Source organism: Fonsecaea multimorphosa, assembly GCF_000836435.1.
Source record: "Fonsecaea multimorphosa CBS 102226 unplaced genomic scaffold supercont1.12, whole genome shotgun sequence".
Classification (NCBI taxonomy): Eukaryota; Fungi; Ascomycota; class Eurotiomycetes; order Chaetothyriales; family Herpotrichiellaceae; genus Fonsecaea; species Fonsecaea multimorphosa.
The window spans coordinates 87916-110423 of NW_015971646.1; the positions used below are offsets into that span (position 1 = coordinate 87916).

Below are 22508 nucleotides of genomic sequence, written 5' to 3' on the forward strand. Positions count from 1 at the left end.
ATAAAGCCAAACAATCTAGTCGAATTTCACTCAGTGCCTCAGCCAATGGTATGTGGAAGTATAAGCGACAAATTCTCGCTCACAACCTGTCACCTAAACAACTCGATGAATAACTTTATATGACTCAGGAAGCTGAGTATGCAAAGCATTGATACCACAGGTGGACGTACGGGGCTAGCTAACTAAATACAGGCAGAGCGGCGGTTTTCGCAAACAATCCTTTGGACTCACCACGGCATTGTTTCTACTACGTCCGGCGAAGGGACGGCTATGCTCAAGATTTAATAGGCATGAGATGTTTTGAACGCCGCACTATGTCTTCCCCAGCGTACTTTACTGCGTAGCATCTCTCTTGCAGTCTATTCATGCTTTATGCCGTTTCTGAGTGTGCCGATTTGTGAGATAGCGACAGTGACCACATCTCCGGGCTTCAAATACTGAGGGGGTTGCATTCGATCACCGACTCCTTAAAGGCACGGCACATTAGCAATGCGGAAAATATGGGTATAGGTACGTGAGCTTACCTCCAGGCGTGCCAGTCATGAATACTGTGCCCTTCTCCAATGTCTGCCCCTGGCTGAAAAAGTGTACGAGATATGCACAGTCGAACAAGAGATCAACACTTGAAGACTGCCGTTGCTCTCCGTTGACGGTCGTGGTCAACCATAGCCTGCTGGGTTCTGCAATCACTTCACTTGAGACCAAGCACGGCCCCAGTGGCGCATAGGTGTCGAAGCTCTTGCCGTAAGTCCATTGTGGGAGAAAGCCAGCTAGTTTCGGGTCTCGTTGCCATTTGCGTGAGGAAATATCATTGCCGCAGGTGAAAGCACCAATGTAGTCGGTAGCCTCGTCCAATGGAACATTCTTTGCGTCCTTGCAAATGACGAAACATAACTCTCCCTCATAGTCAGCCTGGTCGTCCTGACATACTGGAGGTATTATAACGTCAGCCCCATGGTCATGCACGCAGTGTCTCGGTTTGACGAAGAGACTTGGTACAGGAGGCGGAGGACGGCCTGTTTCAGCAACTGTATCATGTTTGTGAGTGTAACATCGACAAAATCTGGCGGTTCGCACTGTGAGATTTGTAATTTAAGCCTATACAGCGGAGGATTGGAACCTCTGCTCGTTCCAACGGCCCCAGGATTTCATCCACAATTACCACTTCATCCGACAATCGAGTAGCACCGGATCGATCAAAAATATCGGATCCAACGAGGACCTTCGCCTTGAGAGTAGGTGCTACAGGTAAACTTCCCAAGTCATAGTCGTCGGTCGGAAGAATAGGTTCACCACGTAGAATTCGACCATCTCTCGCCCGGAAACGTATGAGGCGTGTCCAGGGAAGCGACATTATGTTCAATACTCTCTGGAGGTACAAGGCTTGCTATGTTCGCGCAGAGTTCGTACTCTGACTGCTGGGAACCACCGAAGGAGGTTGTTATAAGAGGAGCTAGTATACCCCCGGGGATACCGGCTTACCCCAAACCCGCCTTACCCGGTAACCACATTACAAACTCATCCTTGGTCTTCAAGCCCGCATACGAAGCCAACCACGCAGTCTGAGGTTTTGAGTCTGAGCTGGTTTGGATGAATGAAGACTAAAAGGATCGTGAGTGATTGCTAAGATCGTTGTGATCTTTCAAAAGTCCACAAGACGACCCGAGTCGCTTCAAGTGCTTCAGAGGAATGATGACACGGTGCTTCGCTCGGCTTAGGCAGTTCGATCCTTGTTTGCTATAGACTACTTCGGCATCTGGATGGTTGCACGAGGTATTTAGCTAGACAGGTACGCCCTCAATGTCTTCTCCACGTCCTCAACCCTTGACACTCGATCAACGATATGTTGATCTGGTCTAACAAGCACGGCCCGAACAGCTAAGCTCTCCAGGTATTTGGTCCATGCTCCTACCCGGTCGTTGAAGTCCTGACTTGATCGCTTGATTGTCACCGAGACGTTGGAGATGATGAGCCAGGAAAGATCTGTGAAGGTAGAGTCGCATACAAGCACGAAGCTCAAAGCATCCACTAAGTCGAGAGTCGATATTGCTTGGCCTCGCTCTTCAAGCCAGAAGTGAGGTAGTCGAGCACCTTGCATAAGCTCTTTCCGGTAATCCGAGGGTCCGCGAGACAGGTGTTGTCCATCTACGTAGCCCAACTGTAGGTTGAAAGAGTGAAAGTGCTCACGGTTCTCGTCGATGGCGCTTTGTATCTCCTGCCTCGACACTTGATCAGCCATAAGTTCTTCGGCGGTATGTCCGGGCTTGAGTATAGTATGGACAAGACGGAAGATTTTGTCTTCATTTTCTTTACTTTGCCGACAATTCCCTTTTGCAACAGGTCGGCGTTCAACTGTTACCGTGTTGAGGAAGGCGTCCGTCGTCCACTCATACTCGACGGCGTCGATCTTCCAACCTAAATTTTGCACGTCGGCGACACCCGTGTTTACCCCTAAGCCACCAGTTGGAGGGAAGGAAGACAAAGACAAACCTAGCCGGTATCCCCCTTCTCCCGCGCCAGCTTCCCCGCCCTGGGTATATACCCCCCTCTCCCCGGCCAGTCTTTCCCGAGTTGACTGCTCCTCGAGACCTTCATCCCCGGTGGCATCAAGGATTGACCAGCGCTACGCAGATTGACCTCCGCAATGCCTCCCATACATTCGCCGAGTCCTTGTCACGGTCAGGCGGCCGATACTGCACGGAAACGCAGAAGAGTTGCCGTCGCATGCAGTTCCTGCCGGCAACGGAAATCTAGAGTCAGTATGCACAGAAGCTCACAGATGATGCCTGACATCCTAGCAAAGTGTGATGGAGCGGTCCCAATCTGCGGCCAATGCGCCGAGTTGAGTATCGAATGCACGTACACGCATCTTCCAAAGAGTTGTCAGTCGTAGTAAGCGCTTCGCATCTCTCACAGATGCTCTCTGACTTCTTTTAGCGCCCAATCAGCGCTTGAAGACCGCTTTAAATCGATTGAGGATGCGCTTCGGCAACTCGCCAATCGAAGCATCGTGGCAAGCTCGATCAATGCAACTTGCACGCTGCTGAGTCCGTCAGAATCATCCAGAGACACTAACCTGATCGGAGGCGTCCTGCCAAGTGGGCCAACTGACGCTGATGTCGACCATGTCGACGGCATGGCGCTCATCGATAGCGCTGACCAGCCTCATGCCAGATACTTTGGTCTGCACCCACGGAATCCTTTCTGCCTAGTCCCTAATCTTGTTGACAGGTTCGTCGTCAAATGTCGCCTTTCTACGGGAGGTTTCTCGAGCAACGACCACAATGGTCACCAGAATTTCTCCTACCCGGTTGCGGGCTCTTCCATCGTCTACCAGGCCATTAGTATCACGCGCGCCATCGCCGACGGCAGACCAGACTCGGGATGGAATCCGCCCAAAGGATGTCATCGTGGCGCAGCTCCCGAGCGAGGATCGCGTGCTCCATTGGCTGGAGCTCTATTTCTCGGACACCGGAATTCTATATCCCTTTATCAGCGAGCAGCGCGTCAGGTCTGGGTACAATTCTCTCAAAGAACAAAACTTCGGTAGTATCACGCGACCATTTCTGGGGCTGCTCAGCGCCATTTTCGCAGTTTCAATACTCGTCAAGGCCGATCCTAGTTGCACCATCTCGCAGAACACGGCTGAAGCGGATGTTTACTTCCACCGGAGCTTGAGTTTAGCTTCAGAATCTGCCCTCCATTCGACGGACATCGAGACAGGTATTTGGATCCAACCTAGACAAGATTAAATGCTAAGATAGTCAGTGCAATGCTTGCTGCTACTGTCCCAGTATTGCCAAGGCACTCAAAGACCTGACGAAGGCTGGGCGTTGCATGGCCTCGCAGTTCGAACGGCGATGCGGCTTGGGCTCCACTCCTCCTCGCACATTCAAGACACGGATCAATTGGCACAAGAGATTCGCAAACGAGTTTGGTTTAATTGCTTTCTTCTGGATAGGTAATACCTTTCTTGTTAACTCCACATGGCCTCTGGCTGAATGCTCCCAAAGGACTCTCAGTATGACCCTCGGCCGAGTACAAACAGTGCATGACGATTATATTGCGGGCGACTTACCCCTCGACGTGCCTCTCGATAGGCTTGATGGTCCTCCCATGATGTCAGCACCTCGATCGATCCGTGATGCCTCGCACAGTGCTTCTTTCTTCATTGAGACGATGTGAGGACTGTCCAACTCTTCCCATCTCTCCAAGCTGACACATTCAGTAAATTGTACACTATCCTCGGTTCAGTCATCAACAAGCTCTACAGTGGCAACATCCACAACGAGCCTCCAACAGAGCTAGTATCTTTACTTCCAGAAATAGTATTACTCGATTCGAGGCTGGAACAGTGGAGGATGAACCTCCCAATCACTCTTCGCCTTGACCCAACTGTTTCTCTGTCTCCACGCGCGAGGCCATCGCATTCAAATGATGCACTTCCGGGACGACTCAACGTTATGATCCACCTCCGCTATCTGAATCTCAAGATCCTACTTCACCGACCAGTCCTCAGAGTAGCCTTGCACAAACTGTCTGCTGCCACCTCCGATGCAGGCGATTCTAAAGCTTTCAGTGAACAATTGTGCAAGCCCAGTATCAAAATTCTGGCCGAGACTGCAATAGAGCTAGTTGACACGGTCGATCAAGCAAGCGGCCCAGTGAACTTGCTGGGAGCGTGGTGGTTCGCCTTGTATTACAGTGAGTCGGTCGCGCGCACGCTGATTATCGCTGTTAACGAGATGTTAAGCATTCAATGCGTCATTGGCCATCTTTGCTTGCTTTCTCCTCGAACTGTCGCGCCATGGAGGACAGTACAAAAGAGCAGAACTTGACTTTATCAGTGAGCTGGCCACAAAACTTCGTCTGGCCATCAATGTTACGGAACGCGTGGGCAATGACGCCCTTCAAGCAAAGAGAATTGCAAAGGTACTTACCAAACTTGTCGCCATCACAACCGTCATGTTCGGACCATCTGGACATCTAACGCAGGCCGAAGATGGTCCGATGCGGGACAACGAAGAACCGCGACAACAACTGCCACCTGATCCTCTAGCCGATTCATTTCAGCGGCACAGCTTCACGCCGCTGGACACAATACAGGTCGAGCGATCTTCGGCTGCAGATATGGGATTTGACCTAGACGGCAATGGCATTTTCAATGCCTTTGAGGGCTTACCGACAGACTGGGTGGATTTGAACTTGTATTCGTTCACGCACATGGATGATTTGGGAGGTTTAGACCTTGCAGGCGCGTTCACCATGTAGATTTACTAGAATCATGAGGAAGGCTAGTAGTAACAATTGCTCCATGTGCCGGCGAATCAGAGATGGCATTGCGCCAACATTCCCCATTCCGCTTGTATCTCCCTTTCTGCATCATAACCATAGCACCACCTCTGCGTTACAGGATCTGACCACAGGTTCGCGCTCGAGTTGGTCGGATTCCCTTCGATGTCCGCCTGCATCGAAGTGTCTCGGGCAATCTGCTCCGGTCCGTCGGCGACGTGCCATATGTGCGCGCCAATGAGGCTGGCTTGCTGCATTTGGAAGGTACGCTTAATTCGCACTCGTTGCCACAAGTCAAGACACTGAGGAAGCTGTTCCAGAGATGACGCCAAGTGAATCACTTCTGCGAGAGCTGCGCCGTCTTCGATAGCCATCCCGGCTCCTTGCAGCAGGCACTGTCAGTGCGGGTCCTACTGTCGACATGGACTCATAGCAAGCTAGATTCTCACCTTGGGACATATATGGCAACATAGCGTGGGCGGCATCACCGAGAACGACCAGATTGTTCGTCGGATGGACCCAATTCGAAAGTCCTATGCCTGTCACTAGGGGCCATTTCATCGTGGCATCGATCATGTCAATGACCTTGACCAGCCTTGGGTCCCAGTTGTTGAATTCTCGCTTCATCGCAGTCAGAGCATCTTGCTGGCTCCAGGTGGATGGGTCTGAAGTCTCTGGATGTGACAGTACCATATTGTAAGATGTACCGCCTGCGATGGGATAAGTCATGGCGTGTCGTTGGTCTCCAATCCTGTTTTCGTGCTTAGAGCGTGTTCGGAGTGTCTTGGTTGCTACATACCAGAAGTTGAGTCCAGGAGTTTCCAAAAGAGGCGCTGTCTCTGGATCATTCTGTATTTTGGCCGCATCCACCGTTGCTCGGTATGCAGCGAAGCCCGATGGTATGACTTTTTTGTCCTTGCTCCCAGTGACGATAGGTACAGCCACAGATTGAACACCTGCTCGGGGTTTAGCTGGGACTAATATGCGACCATCTACTTACCATCTGCTGCGACAACTAGATCTGATCTGTACGTCTTTCCGCTGGCTAAAACAATTGTGGCTGTCTCCGGGCGATATTCAGTTACTCTGCTGTTGATTTGAATGTCGACACCAAGATCCATTGCTCTCCGGTGGAGTGCGCTGTGAAGATGTGCTCTATGAATGACATAGTATGGAGCACCAAAGCGGTATTGGAAGTCGGGTACAAGTTGAGTCTTTCCTATTAGTTTGCCATCTTTCCATCTGAGAAGGTTGATACCATGCGGCTCTACAATAAATGGTGCCAGGTGCTCGGCGACTCCCCACCTCTTTAGAAGCCGACTAGAGTTGCTTGGGATCTGAATCCCTGCTCCCACCTATTGTGTATTCGTCAGCGTTCCCAATAGTGCGGCAGGATCGGGTCTCAGCTAACCTCCCCAAGCTTGCATGCTTGTTCAAACACAGTAACAGAGTGCCCGTGTCGTGCCAAAGCAACCGCGGTGGCGAGGCCTCCCAATCCAGCGCCAACAATGGTGATGTTCAATTGGATACGAGATTTGAGCCTTTGTTTGAGTGAACTGCTCGAGAGCTCTTTGCGAAAATCCAGGCTGCCAGTGGGAAAGCATGCATTCTGTTGGTACAAGTTTAGCTCTCTTGTGTTGGTCTTGCTTGTATGGTTGTTACCTCCGGGAGTGGGCGGTGATAGACCTCCGCCATATCAAATTCTCGTTTTAAGGACAGCGACGTTGTCTTTGCTTGCAAGCTCGCTGCCCTCCCCCCGATCAACTTGGACTCTCTTCTGAGGCCTTTATTAAAAAATTCAAAGCAAGCATTTCTGCTTGGGTATCTTCCATCAGATGTTGCAAACTCACCCGGGGATACTTCCCCGGAGCGCAAGCCGACTATACCCGACATTGCACGCCTGGTACTGGATCAGTTCGTATGCAGAGAACTTTGTCATTGTATATTATTGAGGGTCTGGGATGCTTATGATGATGATTCAGACGAGTAAAGGCTTACAATTTGGATTATCAAAGAGAGTCAACATCATGGCTACAACGACGAGAACTACAGAAACCGAAGCACGGCATCTAGAGACCGATGATCAAATCATCGAAGCTGCACAAGCCCTCAATGTGAAGCCGCTATGGAAGGAGATGGCTCGTTTGAATCCATCTCTACCAAACCCGAAGTGCATTCCATACATTTGGCGGTTCAAGGAAGTCCGTCCTTTTCTCGTGCGGGCCGGTGAAGTAGTCAGTGAGAGACAAGCCGAGCGCCGAGTATTGATGCTGGTAAATCCAGAACGAGGTGCGAATCTCTCTGCCAGAACTTTAATGGTCACAGCTTGATGAATGATCTTCTAGATGCTCCTTACACGACTGACACGCTCTTTGGAGGTCTTCAGCTTGTCATGCCGAATGAGACGGCGCCAGCCCACAGGCACACGGCCTTTGCAATGCGATTCATCATTGAAGGACAAGGCGGATACACAGCAGTCCACGGCCAGAGAATACACATGCGTCGTGGCGATGTGATACTAACTCCAGCTTGGAACTGGCACGACCACGGCAAAGACGGGTCTGGGCCAATGATCTGGCTCGACGGTCTCGACTTGCCTAACTTCTGTCATTTTCCCGTCCATTTCGTCGAACATTACGAGAAACCCCGCTACGAAGCAGTCGACGTCGACAGCAACGACAGTGACATTGTATTCCCCTGGCATTCGATGCAAGCGAAGCTCGACAGCGGTGAGAAATGGCATGGTTGGCGGGTGGAAGAATACCTTCGCAAAGACGGAAAAGCAGGTATGTCTGAGTCATTGTTTCCTGTTCCCGCCAAAACTAAACTCCGTATACAGTATCAAAAACATTGGGTGGCACGGCGGAGATTCTACTGCCTGGTGCGATGTCTCCTGTCATTCGAGAAACGGCTTCTTCTGTTTATCATGTGGTAGAAGGATCGGGCTTCACAGACGTGGATGGCCGACGCATCGACTGGCAGCGAGGAGACACTTTCTGCATCCCTGCCTGGAAGAAGTATCGCCACGTGTGCTGTCAGCCAGACTGTGGGCCAGCAGCCTATCTGTATCGATTCCATGACAGGCCGATGTTGGAGGCTCTGGGATTGTATCGCATTGAATGTGATGAGAGAATGGCTCTGGAAGGCACTGCAGGAGAAAACACTGCGTAGACATGTATCATGGATTTGCAAAGGACCGACGTCGAAGCTTGTGTGCAATACGACTCGACATAGAAAGGACGTGCGCATGCCAAATAAATTCTACCGTTGTTCCAGGCTAGCCTGGGGAACGAACATGGGCGGGGTGCATGAGAGACAGTTGATTGTTCTGGGGTAGATAAATCCACCCCATTCCTCCTGTATATCTACCCGTGCTTACAAAAGCTGCTTATACCAGGACACAGACACTCTGCTATACGTCCACTAGGCCCTAATCATTCGATCATCCAAGCTTCTCAAAGTACAAATCTCTTATCATAAAGTTCCACTTTTCAGAAGCAATAGCTGAAGACAAAGCTGTTTCGGAACCTCACGGAGAGCGCGGATCTTCGATAGTGAGCACGTCAGTGAACATGCAGGAACACTGCTCGTTGCCACCCACTTCGACAAGTCGGCATTGGGCTTGCATGGTATCGATAAGGTCGACACCGCGATACCGGGGTATTTTCACGTATTGGGCTTCAGATCCTTCTGGCGAAGGCCTTTTCCTCCGGAAAAGGTTTAGCGTGACGCGTAAACGCCGTAGGCGCCGAGCTAAGGGTCTGAGAAGCTGAGACAAAGAGTAGCCCAGACTAGAATCAGCAGTACAGTGGAGCAGGAGACCAGATTGGCACACATCAGCGACACGTCGCTCGACGTTACCTAGGTACTCCAGCATTCCACTGTGCACGCATATCACACTTGGAAGCACCTTTACCGCCTGACATCCTCAACACTTTGAATAGTTTCTTGTTGGTCCTGACAGGGACACGGTATCGAGGATCCGTGAATGGGAATCACTCCTCATCGGTCACTTGCCCTCGAACACACCCATGGAGTCAACTCCTTCGTCAGGTGCAACGAGTGACCCGAGAACGCTCAAGGCCACACCACGCTTACGAAAGTCGTGCGAGTGGTGCCGCGAAGTGAAAGGACGCTGTCTGCCCAGCCAAGAAGATCCATCTCGATGTTTGAGGTACGATTCCAACTGGGGTTCACAGGTACAAGCCGTTGATATCTGAAGATGTGCTCGCGAAGGGAGGACGTGTGTCTTTCTCGAGGCGAAGGCCAGACCGAGAATGGCCAGGAACTCCAGAAGGCAAGGGCTCGAGCGTCTTACCAGAGTAAAGAGGTGATTGACTGGCATATAGTCGGGTCGCCGAAATGGAGCAGAGGATCCAAGGAATCTTGACTCGTCTGGCCTCCAGCGAAGGTTCCGCCGGCCGTCCATCGCATTCCAGGTTGATTACGCAAACACCAGCAAATACTCATGGCCTTCCGTTCCCACTGTTCACGCAGACTGCGTACACAATGCCAGTGAATCTGCCGCCTTTCCAGTTCTCAAATATTGTGTTCGATGGATTTCAAGATGCCGTTTCCAAAGGCTACGTCAGCTTCGAGCAAGCCGAGGCCTCGCTACAGATGTTTCAGGGCGAAGCTCGCAATTTCCCATTCGTCCTCATTGACCCAACCATGGGATTGGATATTTTTCGCCGCAGAAGGCCATTTCTTCTCCTCTCCATCCTTACTTTTGCTGCGCAGTGGAATTTAGCACTGCAGGCGAAACTGGAAGCCGAGCTCAGGGAGTCATTGAGTCGAAGATTGATTGTGGAACGTGAGAAGAGTCTGGATCTCCTGCAGGGTCTTCTGGTCTACGTGAACTGGTGAGCCCAGTGGCTACAGCATCCCCAAACCCAACTCATTCGGCGAAATAGGTATCATTTCCAATTTGATCCCGCACGTCAAATGTTGTATCAGCTCGTGCAGATGGCCAATTCCTTAGCTCTTGATCTTTGCTTGGACAGACCCGTGCGGCAGGAACTACCCGTCAATCCGGCAAGTCTTGTCCCAGAGCTTCGGACCAAGTCCGTACTGGCCCCGGACGAAGTCGAAGGACGGAGGGCGCTTCTCGGGTGCTATTATCTGTCTTCGTCGTACGCTCCCCTTTTGATCAGCTTGAGGACGTGGTGACCGGCTGATCTTCTTATACTAGGATATGCTTCGCAATGAGGAAGCCAAACAATTTGCCACACAGCCCTTATATCAGTGGGTGCAGCGAATTGCTTGCAGGGATCGGAGCCGCAGCGTCCGATGCACTTCTTCCTTCCTATGTCCATCTACAGCGTCTTCAGGAAGACATCAACCAGGCATTCAAATATGACAGTCCCGATCGACAAGACGAGCTCAACGTCGAAAAGATCGAGATTCTGTGCAACAAATTCGAACAACAGCTTGAACAATTACGGTCAGCACTTCCATTCAATGTGTGGAACAATGGTGAGCGCATTGCCAGCTTGCAGGTGAGCTGCTATATTGACACAAGACGACAGCTAAGCTAGTTTCTTCTTATCGTGCGATCAAGATTTACGCAAGAGAGATCGGCTTCCACGCCCAACCACCTTCAGCATTCAGCGTGCCTGTTTCCGGATCGAGTTCATCATGGTATGATTCGACCACTCGACACAATTGCTTACTCGGATGTTTGGAAGCCACGAGGGAATACTTGGACCATTTCTTGTCTCTCCCAACGGCTGATATCCTCGGGTACACTACGCCTGACCTTTTGAGGTTGCTCTACGCCATGCTTGTTCTCGGAAGATTTTCCTCTGGGGTTGATGCCCCTTTGTTGGATACCAACCTCCTCCAGACCATGGCTAATCTCAGAAACTACCTCGGATCCCTCGCAGCGAAGCTTCGAGACGTCCTGGCCAGTATTCACAACCCATCCAATCACTATCTAGTATACTTGTGTCGCATGTTTGAAGACCCCAAGAAATGGTATGGGCCAGCTTTAACAAGCGCTCACGCTATCCATGAAGATCTGTTCGCTCCTAAACTCACACAAACGAGTACGAAGCCTCTGCGGCTGCCCCTAGGGCATGACTGCTTGGATTTCCCAGGGGGTCCGTCAAGTTGTCCATACGCCAAATCTCCCTGGAAGAAACCCAGCGAAAGCTCGGACCCTTCGGAGGCGTTCATCAAGTGGGGAGATACTGGGAGCGGGTGAGTTCCGGGGCAGGATATGGCTCGATTTCAGTCTCCGAGGGGAGTGAGCACTGAGCAGGATATTGGGTGTTACTGGTTTCAAACATGGATGCGAGGCTCTGCTTCGGTGGGCCAGTCCGGCATAACCTTGATGCGGAACTCCGAAGCCGGAATCCGATTGGACGAGATGAACTTCGTCGCCGCGCAATGAAACCCATCTGGCACTTCCAACTCGATGACCGTTTGACCTTTTTTACCGCAACAACCCCAGATGCGATTTCAATCGTGCCAACTCAGACTCCTTCACCTCCGTCGAACCTCGACTTACTGCTTCGTCCATCGAGTGCCATATACCACGACTTCAGTTCATTGTAGAAATATGGGGCACACATTCAGTCGCGGAGGACCATTGGCCCAGTCGTTTTTCATCCCCAAACCTCCACTCTCTGAGAAAAACCTACCTGACCAAACTGGAAAAGTACGTGCAAATTCTGGCACGGCGTCCATATCATTTCACGCTTTGTTGGCCGACATGACTTTCCGCGCAGGATGATCGTTCTAACCCAGGGCGCCCTAATAGGTGTGTATCGTGACGGGAGGAAATGCCGGGGTTGGGTTCGAAGTTTGCAAAATTCTGTATGAACACAATGCGACAGTCTATCTTGCTGGGAGATCAGAGGACAAATGCAAGCATGCCATCTCGTCCATCGTCGAGTCAATCGGCTCAAAGACGAAACCGAAGGGCGCGCTCAGATTTCTGAAGCTCGATCTTGCCGATTTGGCCTCGATCAAAGCCAGTGCGGATGAGTTTCTCCGTCAAGAGACGAGACTGGACTGGCTCTGCAACAATGCAGGAGTCATGTTGGCACCTGCCGGGTCCCAGGGCACTCAGGTTCGTTGTGACTCCCGACTTGTCTGGTCCCTTTTTCTTCGATCGAATCACCCCAACAGAGCTAACATTTCCGCTTATGTCAAGGGCCATGAGTTGCACATGGTCACGAACTGTCTTGGTCCTTGGCTCTTCACACACTTCCTCCATCCCATCCTTAGTTCCACGGCAGCAGGCTCACCACCAAACACAGTCCGGGTGTCATGGGCCGGTTCCGTGGTGATCGACCTTTACTCACCCAAACACGGAATATCCTTGAACTCGGACGGTGCTCCGGCTCTCCCTCTTTCCGATCCCCAAAAGTTGTATGCCATCAGCAAAGCAGGTAATCTGTTCTACGCTTCAGAATATGGCAAACGGTCCATGACCCAAGGTCCAAGTATAGTCAGCACATGCTTTAATCCGGGAAATCTTCGCACCGAGTTGCAACGCTATGTGTCACCCACGCGCAGGATGATGCAGAATCTGATTTTGTATCCCGCTATTTTCGGTGCGTACACAGAACTCTTCTCTGGGTTTTCGGAGGATGTGAGCACTGAAGCGAACGGTTGCTACATCGGGCCTTGGGGCCGCGTGTTGGATGTTAGGGCCGATGTTAGGGAGAGCTGCAAGAGTGTGGAAGAAGGCGGGAATGGCATTGCAAAAACATTCTGGGAATGGAGCGACAGGGAATGTAGGCAGTACATGTGAGGTGAGTAGGAAGCCCAGCCCCTGTGAATCAGCAGCTTGAGCGTCATCTGCGATGCTGCTCCAGCCTTGAGAAAGCCATCCATGTCATGTCACAACATGATTGTCACTTGTTCCGTTCCTGGAGCTGCCTGTGTTTGTGAATCAAGCTGATGCTGACATAGGTCGAATGCCGCAGCAAGAAAGGTGACACAGAGGTTGACCTCACAGAAAGTACGAGATGCCAAGTTCGAGATTGAGGAACGAAGACCTCAGCACAGCCCAGTATCTCAAAACACCGTGCAGTCTGCCTGTCTCGCGCTTTGCATTAAGCCTGGGGCCGATTTACAGGGGAACCTGCGCCGACTGCTCCCTTGACACTTCAAGTCTTACAGGAGACAGCGCGTGCCAGGGGCATTGTGCATCATATATGTCACCTCAGGGCTGATGAGCCTTGATCTCTATCTCATCGTGGCAGCCTTTCTGTAAACTGGGTGCCTGCCCTGTTTCTTTAGGGATATCGCGCAGCATTCGGAGCCCCCAGGCCCAGCATAGATGCCTCGCTCATCCCTCACAAGCCTAGCGTCCTTGTGTTATTTGGATTCACGTTGCCTGGATACGATGGAGGCGTCATGAGTCAGCTACTGGGTATGATAAGCTTACATTGAATTGCGTCTTTTGCCGACAAGCCGCGGACAAGCGTACATCCATCTAGTATGAAAGTGGTTTTGGGGTGTTCTCTGCTATACTATCGGCCGCTCACTGATCACTAGAGGCCTTGACCTATCCACTCTTTTCTCATCACAGGTATGGCAGGGAACTGCGCAAATCCGAGGTCCTGGGAATTTATAGTCCCGGGCACAGTCCGCCCCAAGCTTGTTCTGCAGCGTGCACCCCCAGCGCTTCGGGATAACCCCATGGAACCGTACGGAGTACCTCGTAGAGGTCCCCCAGGCCCTTCCCCATGGGTGGCTTTGGGGTCTTTCCAGCCTTTCCAGTTCCGAGGCGTGCATTGAACAAACACCGGAGGCGGACCCAGCAGCGTCGCCGAGCTCCTGAGGATATCTATGGCTTCACGCAAGGGTCCATCGCCGTTCTGCCGAAACAGATACGATGTCAGAAGGGAGCCCTATGGGATGGAGATTGCAATCTGATGACATGTTGTATTGACCCAGATCTGCCCTGGGTCAACGGACAAACTTCCTTATGATGCGGGAGTCGGTGCCATCCAGGTGCGCTAAGGATGCATGCTTACCGAAGACTCCAATAGGACGCCTGCTGGGTGCCTGGTAAGAGGGGGCCGGCCGGAGGAGCACAGTCAAGCAAGAGGGCTAAGCTGAGAAGGGGAAGACATGGTGTGCTTCAAACCTGTTGACCCCAGCTCCATCTGCAAGGAAAGAAAGCATATATATATCTACATACTGCGTAACCCGAACAAGACATGTTCCCTCCAAGGTGTCTCGACCGAGGTCAAACAGGAACAACATCAGCAACAGCAACAAGATGGCCTCGTTACTCTTCGCAGCTGGCACCATTGTCCTTCTGCTGGTGGGCGTCTTCATCCAGCAATACTCTAACCGTTGGAAGATCCCTCCCAACGCCAAATTGCCTCCCGGTCCAAAGGGTACGTCGGCCCCGCTGTGCTCAGGTCTCCCTGTTCATCTCTACTCTCTTGATTCCCAAAAAGGTCAAGAAATATCTTTGTCCCAATTATGTATCTGATCGAGCGATCCTGCATCAGGCAAGCCGTTTGTGGGCAATCTCCTAGACATCCCGCCGCAGCACTCGTGGTTGAAGTTCAAAGCCTGGGCCGATCAATATGGCCCCATCTACCGCATCTCCATCTTCGGCCGAAACCTCGTCATGGTGTCGACCGAGAAGATCGCCAATGACCTCTTGCGGGAGCGGGGGAACCTGTACTCGTCTCGAGAACAGCTGCCCATGGCCGCGAGGTTGATGTCGCGGAATTTGAGGCCGCTATTTTTGCCGTATGGAGGTGCGTGAAAACACTGCCCACTGGTACATAACTTCATAACCCCAGGCTATATACTGGAGAACTAACGAAAGAGCGGTGTTCCCCCAAAAACAGAGCTATGGCGCCGCGGACGCAAAGTGATGCACAACATGACGATGCACGCGTCGGCCACGTCTTACCAACCGGTGCAGATCTACGAGTCGGAGCGGCTGCTGTACGACCTGCTGCGGACGCCCGAAAAGTACGAACAGCTGTTTGAGAGATACGCGGCGGCGGTGGTGATGCGGCTATGCTACGGCAAGACGGTCGACACGGGCGACGAGGAGTACGTGCGCGACATCCTCCAGATCGTGCACACGGTCGAGCGGGTCGCCTCGCCGGGGGCATACCTGGTCGACACGTTTCCCGTCCTGATGTACCTGCCGACGTGGCTGGCGCCGTTCAAGCGCGAAGCGGCTCGCTTGCACGAGTTCGAGATCAAGACGTTCCGCGGCCTGCTGCTGGAAGTGCGGGAGCAGATGAAGGCCGACAAAGGTCCGCGGTGCTTCTCCCGCACGTTCCTCGAGAGGCAGGCCGAGTTCGGCCTCTCGGACGACGAGGGCGCCTATGTCATCGGCACGCTGTTCGAGGCCGGCGCAGGAACCACCGCCGCGGCCATGATGTCGTTTGTGCTCTGCATGTGCCACCACCCGGAGTGGCAGACCAAGATGCAGCACGAGGTTGACCAAGTGGTCGGCGACCGCCGCTGCCCGGACTACAGCGACATCCCCTCGCTGCCGACTTGTCGGGCTGTGATCAAGGAGGTGCTCCGCTGGCGGCCCGTGACGGCTGGAGGAGTGCCGCACGAGCTGGTCAAGGACGACGTGTACAATGGATATTTCCTGCCGGCGGGGACCAACGTGCATGCGAACCAGTGGTAAGATACGATCCCATGCTCTTCCCTGCTCTTCTCTTCCACCCTCTCCCTTTCCCTCTCTCTCTGTCTTCCCATAAAAAACCATCCCCTTACCTGGGTATATCTACAGGGCCATCCACCGCGACCCGGAACTCTACCCGTCCCCCGAATCCTTCAATCCCGCACGGTGGCTCGACGCTTCGTTCCCGACGTTCCGCGAACCCCTGTCCAAATTCCCCAACCTGCAAAACTACTCGTGCTTCGGCTTCGGCCGCCGCATCTGCCCCGGCATGAACATCGCCGAGAACTCGCTGCATCTGCTGGTCGCGCGCATCGCCTGGGCCGCGCACATTTCGAAACGTCCCGACGTCGACGTGCCGCTGTACGACTACACGGCCGGGTTCAACGTGCAGCCCCGGCCGTTTGTGTTTGACCTCAAGCCGAGAAGCGGGGAGAGGATGGCGATCGTAGACAAGGTCTGGGAGGAGGGGAGGCGGAGGGATCCGTTGGACGAGGTGCATACGTTGTGATGTATCTATGTGGGCTTAAATTTTCTCAAAAAAAAAAAGCCAGGAAAAGGGGGGAATTGCTGGGGATATTGTTGCTGATACTAAATGGTCCATCACAGTTACTGGCTTCTTCATGCTGACACTTGACATTGACACTGAACATTGAAATTGACATTGACATTGACATTGGGCGATTAACGCTGGCGGGGTCGCAGACGAGAGCAGATAGCAGGCGTGAATGCTAGATCCAATTGAGACATGATTTGATATTTGGTGATGTTGATATTCTGGTTTAGAGCGAGAATGCATGATACCGCCCATTCGAGTTTCGGCAGCAAGCCAGTTCTTGGTGAACATGGTATCGGCGTACAGGATCTTTGGGGGTTGTTGGAAACGAAAACAGCCAGGACTGACTTGTAAAGACACATATCTAGGTGTCTACATTCCCCGTCAAGGACCACCTCATCCCTCGTGCTGCTGGCATCCATTGCCTTTGGAATCATGGTCATGTACAGAGGCCGCAGAGCATACGATCAAGAATAAAATACTTTTCCCATTTAGGTCACGGCAAAGTGTCTCGCTTCATCTGATGCTCATCTATCCCGTCTCACCTGCGCCAGATCCCTCCATAAGCGTTACATGACCCACGTCCCGTGGTTTCGAATTCCCATTCCTCTAAAGTCGTGCCCTTGGAACATGATCCGTTAGTCGTGACAATCATCCATCGCCCTGGTCGCCCTCTAGCCCACTCCAAACCACCAGGATCTCTCGTGACTGGGAAAGCTTCGTCTGAGCCTTGTCTCACTTCCTTTCAGCTTCCTCTCCACTAGCCGCCTCGGCAGCACCATCACCCTCCCCAGTTTCCGCATCCACAAACTGTTCCCCTGACGTGGTCGCAAAGCTTTGCTTCCGACTCGAGTTAGGCGACCTAAACCGGTCATCCCATTCCTCTTCGTGGGTCGAAGAAGCGTTGTTCGCCGTACCCAAGGTCGCGTCTCGATTGTAGAGTGTCGTAGATACGGGAGCCTTGCCATCAACCGCCTCTTCATTTTCCCGCTCGGCCTTTCTCAACTTCAGCCTCTCCTCGTTAGACATGTGCTGCCATTCTGGAGACATGGTAATGACACTGGCCTTCTTGCCATGCAGTATGAAACTGCCTGCGCCTCGCCTCAATTCCTCAGCTTCACCGTGCACCGACTTGCCTCCATCCTCCGTCGTAGCCAAACTAGAGCCCGACTCCTTAGCCTTCTTATGGCGATGGACACTAGGGGACTGGTGATGGTGGTGGGGATGATGGGGATGATGAGGCTCGCGCAAGCTGCGCTGGAGACTTCGGCGGACACTTCCCGTCTTGGACGAAGGCTCAGCTGCACCGGCCATGGCCCCAACGCGGTCTCTTTCCGACTCACTGGTGTCGGGCCTCCTATCGCGGGCAACATTACCGTCCACATGCATCAGCCCTGCTTCACGCAAGACGCGCTCCTCAGAATCATCCGCCCCACGTGCAAGCCGGTCTTTATCTCGACTATGACGGGAACTGGTGGACGACACTTGGTGTGAAAGACTGTGAGAATCTTGAATGCTTTCGTGTCTTGATAGAGACGGCTCTGCGGACAAGGATGGACTGGTGGTCGATGGAAGATCGACCGTGCTGTGGTCAGTTCGCATACTGACGTTTTCTGACGTCTTGAGCTTCTCAATGATGTTGGACGGCCTCGAGGAAGTAGCACTGATCGGTGACAAGGTGACGTGGCTCGTGTCGGTGATGGTTCGTCCAAGATCTGCCTGGCCCGTCTTTAGAGGGGTTGTCTTCTGAGGCGTCGTGGTCAATGATCCTTTGGGAGCAGGGAACGCAGTGGCGCCCTCCTCCTCGAGGTCTTTGAAGAGAATGTCTCGGTGAGTTCTCGTTCTCCAAAGTTCCACCCTAGTCCACTTCAATTTGGCGGACATCCGGCCAGCAGCCAAAACAAGAAATTCACGAGTCTTCTGCTGAATGGGGAGCAGGATGAGCAGGTGCCGCGCATTGCGGAGGAGATGGTCGAGTTCCTTTTGGGCCACTGCAATCCTCTCGTCGAAGTCGCTGATTTTCTCGTTGATCAGTTGCCGGCGGTAGAACATAATCTCCCATGCCATCTGAGAGTCGCCCCTCTTGTCCTTTTGTGGAGTGTCTCCGCTTTTGGTTGAGAAATCAGAGTCCTTTCGAACAAGATGACGGGCCTCATAGTTGGATCCCAGGAGCCCACGCATCCTCACTCCGGCGGTGCGGAAAGTGGCTGCGTAGTTGAGCTTGCCAATCCAGTCGTTCATTTCGACCTCGCTGTTAGCCAGGAAGATTTCTTCGAAACCACCATGCTTGATGAAAACAAAGGCATTCTTGTGCTTCTTGTAGCTCGAATCCAGTAACGCCACGGCATCATCCATAGACATCAGCGCGTCCGGGTCGAAAGAAGTCAGCGGCGGCTTGAAGACGAGAGAAGCAGACCTGTTGCTGGACTTGGAATGGGCGTCATATTGCGCCATCAGCTTTTTGACCCATCCGACATCCTTGAAGAAGTAGAGCTTCGAGTCGGTCAGAATAGCGCCCCATTCCTGCCACGGGCGTTTGGCTTTCTTCTTCTTTGGGTCCTTGCGCCAGAGCAATCCCACTTTTGCCACCTTGATGCTGACCAGCCCAGCTTGCGCTTCACCAGGATTGCTAATGCCGACTTGAGATAAGAAAGCATCTGGCCTCGACCTGGCAGACACGATCTGCAACACGGCTGAGTTCACAAAGGCTCTATGATGATGATCGGTCTCGAGAACACCAGACGTGCCTGTGGAACAATAACAGTCCTCTGTATCCATGACATCTTTCAGAGACGGCCGCAAGACGTCCAGCTTGTTGTCCAAGATCAGAGTGTAGGGATCGACAGGACCGCGGAGGCTTTCGAGGCTTCTAGTCTTGATTAAGCTTCTCTTCGGCTTGGGCGCCGACAGACGGTGACTGTTAACGGCGACCTCGTCTTCGAAATGGATGAAGGGCGTGTAGCACACATTGTCGTAGAAGCAATCGAGGATGTCACTTGAGATCTGAACCGGCCCCTGTTGGGTGTTCTTGACATAATCTTGTTTCTGCATCTTCCGTTTGTTGTTCTTATTGTGCGTGTCCGAGTGAAGGAGAAGGATGGAAAACGCAACAAAAGCTGCTTCGTCAGTCGAGGAGAAGATTCCCGGATTGCATTCGTAGTATCTGTCCGCGAACCCGGCCAGGAGTCGGTCAATCTGTTGAGTTTCCTTGGGTAACTCTACTTCCATCAACATTTTACGGATGGCCATGTCAATGGAGTCGCCAAAATAGGAAAAGCCACGCATGTACTTGCGCAAGCAAGTTTTGGAGAAGTCGTCTCCGCTCTTGCAAAGAATGGATGCCATCGCGCCTCTGGGGACTGCCGCTTCGAGTTTTTCCAGATAACTAGCCGGCGTATCGCCATCCTCTCGTTTGGGATACACACGCTCTGGTTCTGGTTCTCGAGGAATATGTAACGAGTTGGATTTCGAGCCTGGCGTTCCTGGAGCTGACCCGGCACCTGGGCGCGTAGGTGGTGCAGAATTCTGCCGTAGTCTGTGAGGAAGAGACAACAGGTCGCCAAAGCTTCTCCTGCCACTCGTCGATGTCGACGTACGCGTTGAGGCTGGCTGAGGACCTGCGTCAGATAACCTCTCGGTCGATTTTCCCAGCGAACTCAGGGTTGAGGACCGTCCTCTCCCTGATACTCGCGGAGGGATAAGAGTCACTGACGGAGTTGATTGACCAGAGTGTGTGGACCAGTTGGAGTCTTGTCGGACGATGGTGGCCCCCGGTGACCCAAATGGAGCATTGGTAAGTGCCACGGCAGAATGAGTCGGTGAAGGAACTGCAGAACCATGTCGACTTGGCTCAGTATCAAATCTGACGGCCGTGTTTGATCTCCTACTCGGCGACATGGATTTTCTCCCGAAGAGGGACTCTTGAGGGGTGTGCGAAGTCGTGGTTCGGCCAGAGGCAGGCGTTGCAAACTTTTCGGGCAGCGGAAATAGTGGACCTTTGTTCTTCTTCCGCCTCTTGAGTTTGAAGAAGGTGGTGGTGGTAGAGATGGTGTGTGTAGTGGTGGTCTTTGCGTAGACGTGGTGGTCGCCAGAACTGTCATCTGATCGAGACGATTCCGACAGTCTCGTAATGGGGATCGCCAGCGAGGACGAAGATTCGTCACCGTACGCAGGTGGCTCCCCGCCAGAATGACCAGTCTTCGGTCGCGGGAGGCGCTCAAAAGAGGTGGATTCTTTTAGTATCCCTGGCTTTGCCAAGCTCCCTTTCTCATCCTGCCCATCTTCTGTAGCTGTACTCTTCAAAGGGTCTAGAATAGTGCGTCTAAAGCTGTGACTCTTCCGAAAAGGACTTGGCGCTCGGGCAAACAATCTTCGCTTCGATGGCTTCTGGATAGGCTCGTCGAATTCGTTTGTCGTAGGCGCGGTCGTGATAATAGTGGGCGCTGCACGACGAGACATTAGCAACAAGTGCACCAAGATGTAAGAAAGGATACATACGTGGGACATCATTCGAAGGACTGATCTCCTCGTTCTTGAATCTGGTAGACAGTTGGGGGTCCGACGCATGCCTCAATCCCAAGAGTGACAGTCTTTGAGGCATGGGCAACGGACCAGAGTCGAGGTCATTTTGAAGCCCGTTCCTTGCTTCTCCGTCAATCCGCGTGGATGATCTGGTTATCGGAGTGCTGGCACTCTTTGGCAGGTCAGGTTGGTGGGAAGGCCCATCAGGCTGGACAGAGGGTTGGTGGGAGGGAAGTCCTTCGAGATCCTGCGTCAAAAATGGAGGGAAGGGTTCTTCATTTGTCCGCGACAGACTCAAACTCAGTCTCTTCAATGAGCTACCACGACTGCGAGTGCGAGTGGGCGGCCCATTGCTGCTGGCCGAAGTCGAGGGGGGATCTTCGACGATACTGCTATGTCTCCGGTGAAGAGGACCTGATGCAGGCTTCGACGGCAGTAGAGTTCGCAACGGCATGGCGTCAGGTGTCAACGAAACCGTAGTTAGACCATGGTGAACACAATGGCTGCAGCGATTTGTATCGTGCAGGGGAGACAGACGTCGCAGGGGGTAAACGGACAACCGACAACTGCGTACGTGGACCGGGAGAGGTTCAGAAATTGCTTTGCTTAGACGGGAGGCCCCGATTTCTCAGTCAGCAGGCCGGCTGTGACTGTGAGATGGGTGCGAGGTAAAGTATCTTGGGCGCGGAAACGCAAGAGACAGGAAGGAGCGAGTGAAGAGAGTGCAAGGAAGTCCGCTGAGGTGTTGTTCTGAAGGGAGTACCGAGTAGCGAATGTGAGATAATAAAGTTGGCATGAAAATGCACTATAATCGCGATGTTCTTGGAACTGTTGGAGGACAATGAGTTGACGGAGTTGGAGGTTCCCGATCGCATTCCGTCGCGGGCAGGAGCCCAGGTGCCCGGGGGTGCCAGTGGCCCAGTGTGCTAACTTACTGCTAACAAGGGACCCCCTTCCAGCCTTCCAGGACCCTCTAAAGCTAATGGCCCAATGGCTGGACCTGTGAGCCACTGGCTAGGCGTGCCTGCCTGGACACTGGTCCCGAGCGGTGCTTCCCCTCGCTTTCCTCAATCAAGGCAGAGCTACTGCACCTTCAACTCCTGCCACGTGCTTCATCTCTCAGGTGAATCTCTCAAGCCTCCAAACCCCCCCAGCCCCTAGAAATTTGATGAGGACTTCAGATACGGGGTCATGCATGCAGACGCATGCGCATAAAGCGAGACTCCGTCTTCTCGCTTGATGCCTTTCGCTTGTCCAAATCCGGGCCGCAATCCGTGGGATTGTCCTGACCATAGCCAATGCAAGGAGTCATTATCATTATTCTTCAGCCTGCCTCTAGCTTGACCTTGGCCGTTTGAGGAAGGAGCTCCTATACTTTTGGACCTTCTTATCATTCTATGCAACCCCGGATAAATGCCCTCTGCAAAGGTGTATCGCTCAGCGCCCACCCATGCCAAAAATCACCCGCTTGCAATGCAAAATTTACCCATGACGCCCCATCAAAATGCCCGT

General features: G+C 52.7%; 9 protein-coding genes across 9 annotated transcripts; 5 read left to right on the forward strand and 4 right to left on the reverse strand.

Annotated features, from left to right (window-relative positions):
- Window positions 1-359: 359 nt before the first annotated feature.
- Z520_06388 (uncharacterized protein) lies at window positions 360-1354 on the reverse strand (the record flags this gene model as incomplete). The annotated part of the gene is made up of 3 exons (XM_016776888.1): window positions 360-466; window positions 525-1028; window positions 1078-1354. 3 exons carry the CDS (start codon window positions 1352-1354, stop codon window positions 360-362), a joined length of 888 nt encoding a protein of 295 aa, XP_016631733.1.
- Window positions 1355-1777: 423 nt separating this feature from the next.
- On the reverse strand, window positions 1778-2239 carry Z520_06389 (uncharacterized protein; the record flags this gene model as incomplete). The annotated part of the gene is made up of 1 exon (XM_016776889.1): window positions 1778-2239. One exon carries the CDS (start codon window positions 2237-2239, stop codon window positions 1778-1780), a length of 462 nt encoding a protein of 153 aa, XP_016631734.1.
- A 543-nt stretch (window positions 2240-2782) lies between these two features.
- On the forward strand, window positions 2783-5271 carry Z520_06390 (uncharacterized protein; the record flags this gene model as incomplete). Its single annotated transcript, XM_016776890.1, has 7 exons — window positions 2783-2892; window positions 2938-3182; window positions 3232-3723; window positions 3769-3961; window positions 4014-4181; window positions 4229-4704; window positions 4754-5271. 7 exons carry the CDS (start codon window positions 2783-2785, stop codon window positions 5269-5271), a joined length of 2202 nt encoding a protein of 733 aa, XP_016631735.1.
- Window positions 5272-5327: 56 nt separating this feature from the next.
- Z520_06391 (uncharacterized protein) lies at window positions 5328-6987 on the reverse strand (the record flags this gene model as incomplete). The annotated part of the gene is made up of 6 exons (XM_016776891.1): window positions 5328-5674; window positions 5742-6043; window positions 6092-6251; window positions 6293-6647; window positions 6704-6901; window positions 6955-6987. The coding sequence occupies 6 exons, from the start codon at window positions 6985-6987 to the stop codon at window positions 5328-5330; spliced, it is 1395 nt and encodes a 464-aa protein (XP_016631736.1).
- Window positions 6988-7319: 332 nt separating this feature from the next.
- Z520_06392 (uncharacterized protein) lies at window positions 7320-8463 on the forward strand (the record flags this gene model as incomplete). The annotated part of the gene is made up of 3 exons (XM_016776892.1): window positions 7320-7581; window positions 7638-8078; window positions 8132-8463. 3 exons carry the CDS (start codon window positions 7320-7322, stop codon window positions 8461-8463), a joined length of 1035 nt encoding a protein of 344 aa, XP_016631737.1.
- Window positions 8464-9654: 1191 nt separating this feature from the next.
- Window positions 9655-11497, forward strand: Z520_06393 (uncharacterized protein; the record flags this gene model as incomplete). Its single annotated transcript, XM_016776893.1, has 4 exons — window positions 9655-10154; window positions 10206-10424; window positions 10484-10767; window positions 10821-11497. 4 exons carry the CDS (start codon window positions 9655-9657, stop codon window positions 11495-11497), a joined length of 1680 nt encoding a protein of 559 aa, XP_016631738.1.
- Window positions 11498-11854: 357 nt separating this feature from the next.
- Z520_06394 (uncharacterized protein) lies at window positions 11855-13054 on the forward strand (the record flags this gene model as incomplete). The annotated part of the gene is made up of 3 exons (XM_016776894.1): window positions 11855-11953; window positions 12056-12367; window positions 12452-13054. 3 exons carry the CDS (start codon window positions 11855-11857, stop codon window positions 13052-13054), a joined length of 1014 nt encoding a protein of 337 aa, XP_016631739.1.
- A 1479-nt stretch (window positions 13055-14533) lies between these two features.
- Z520_06395 (uncharacterized protein) lies at window positions 14534-16430 on the forward strand (the record flags this gene model as incomplete). The annotated part of the gene is made up of 4 exons (XM_016776895.1): window positions 14534-14654; window positions 14772-15026; window positions 15120-15921; window positions 16031-16430. 4 exons carry the CDS (start codon window positions 14534-14536, stop codon window positions 16428-16430), a joined length of 1578 nt encoding a protein of 525 aa, XP_016631740.1.
- Window positions 16431-17210: 780 nt separating this feature from the next.
- On the reverse strand, window positions 17211-21450 carry Z520_06396 (uncharacterized protein; the record flags this gene model as incomplete). The annotated part of the gene is made up of 2 exons (XM_016776896.1): window positions 17211-20917; window positions 20973-21450. 2 exons carry the CDS (start codon window positions 21448-21450, stop codon window positions 17211-17213), a joined length of 4185 nt encoding a protein of 1394 aa, XP_016631741.1.
- Between the last annotated feature and the right edge of the window lie 1058 nt (window positions 21451-22508).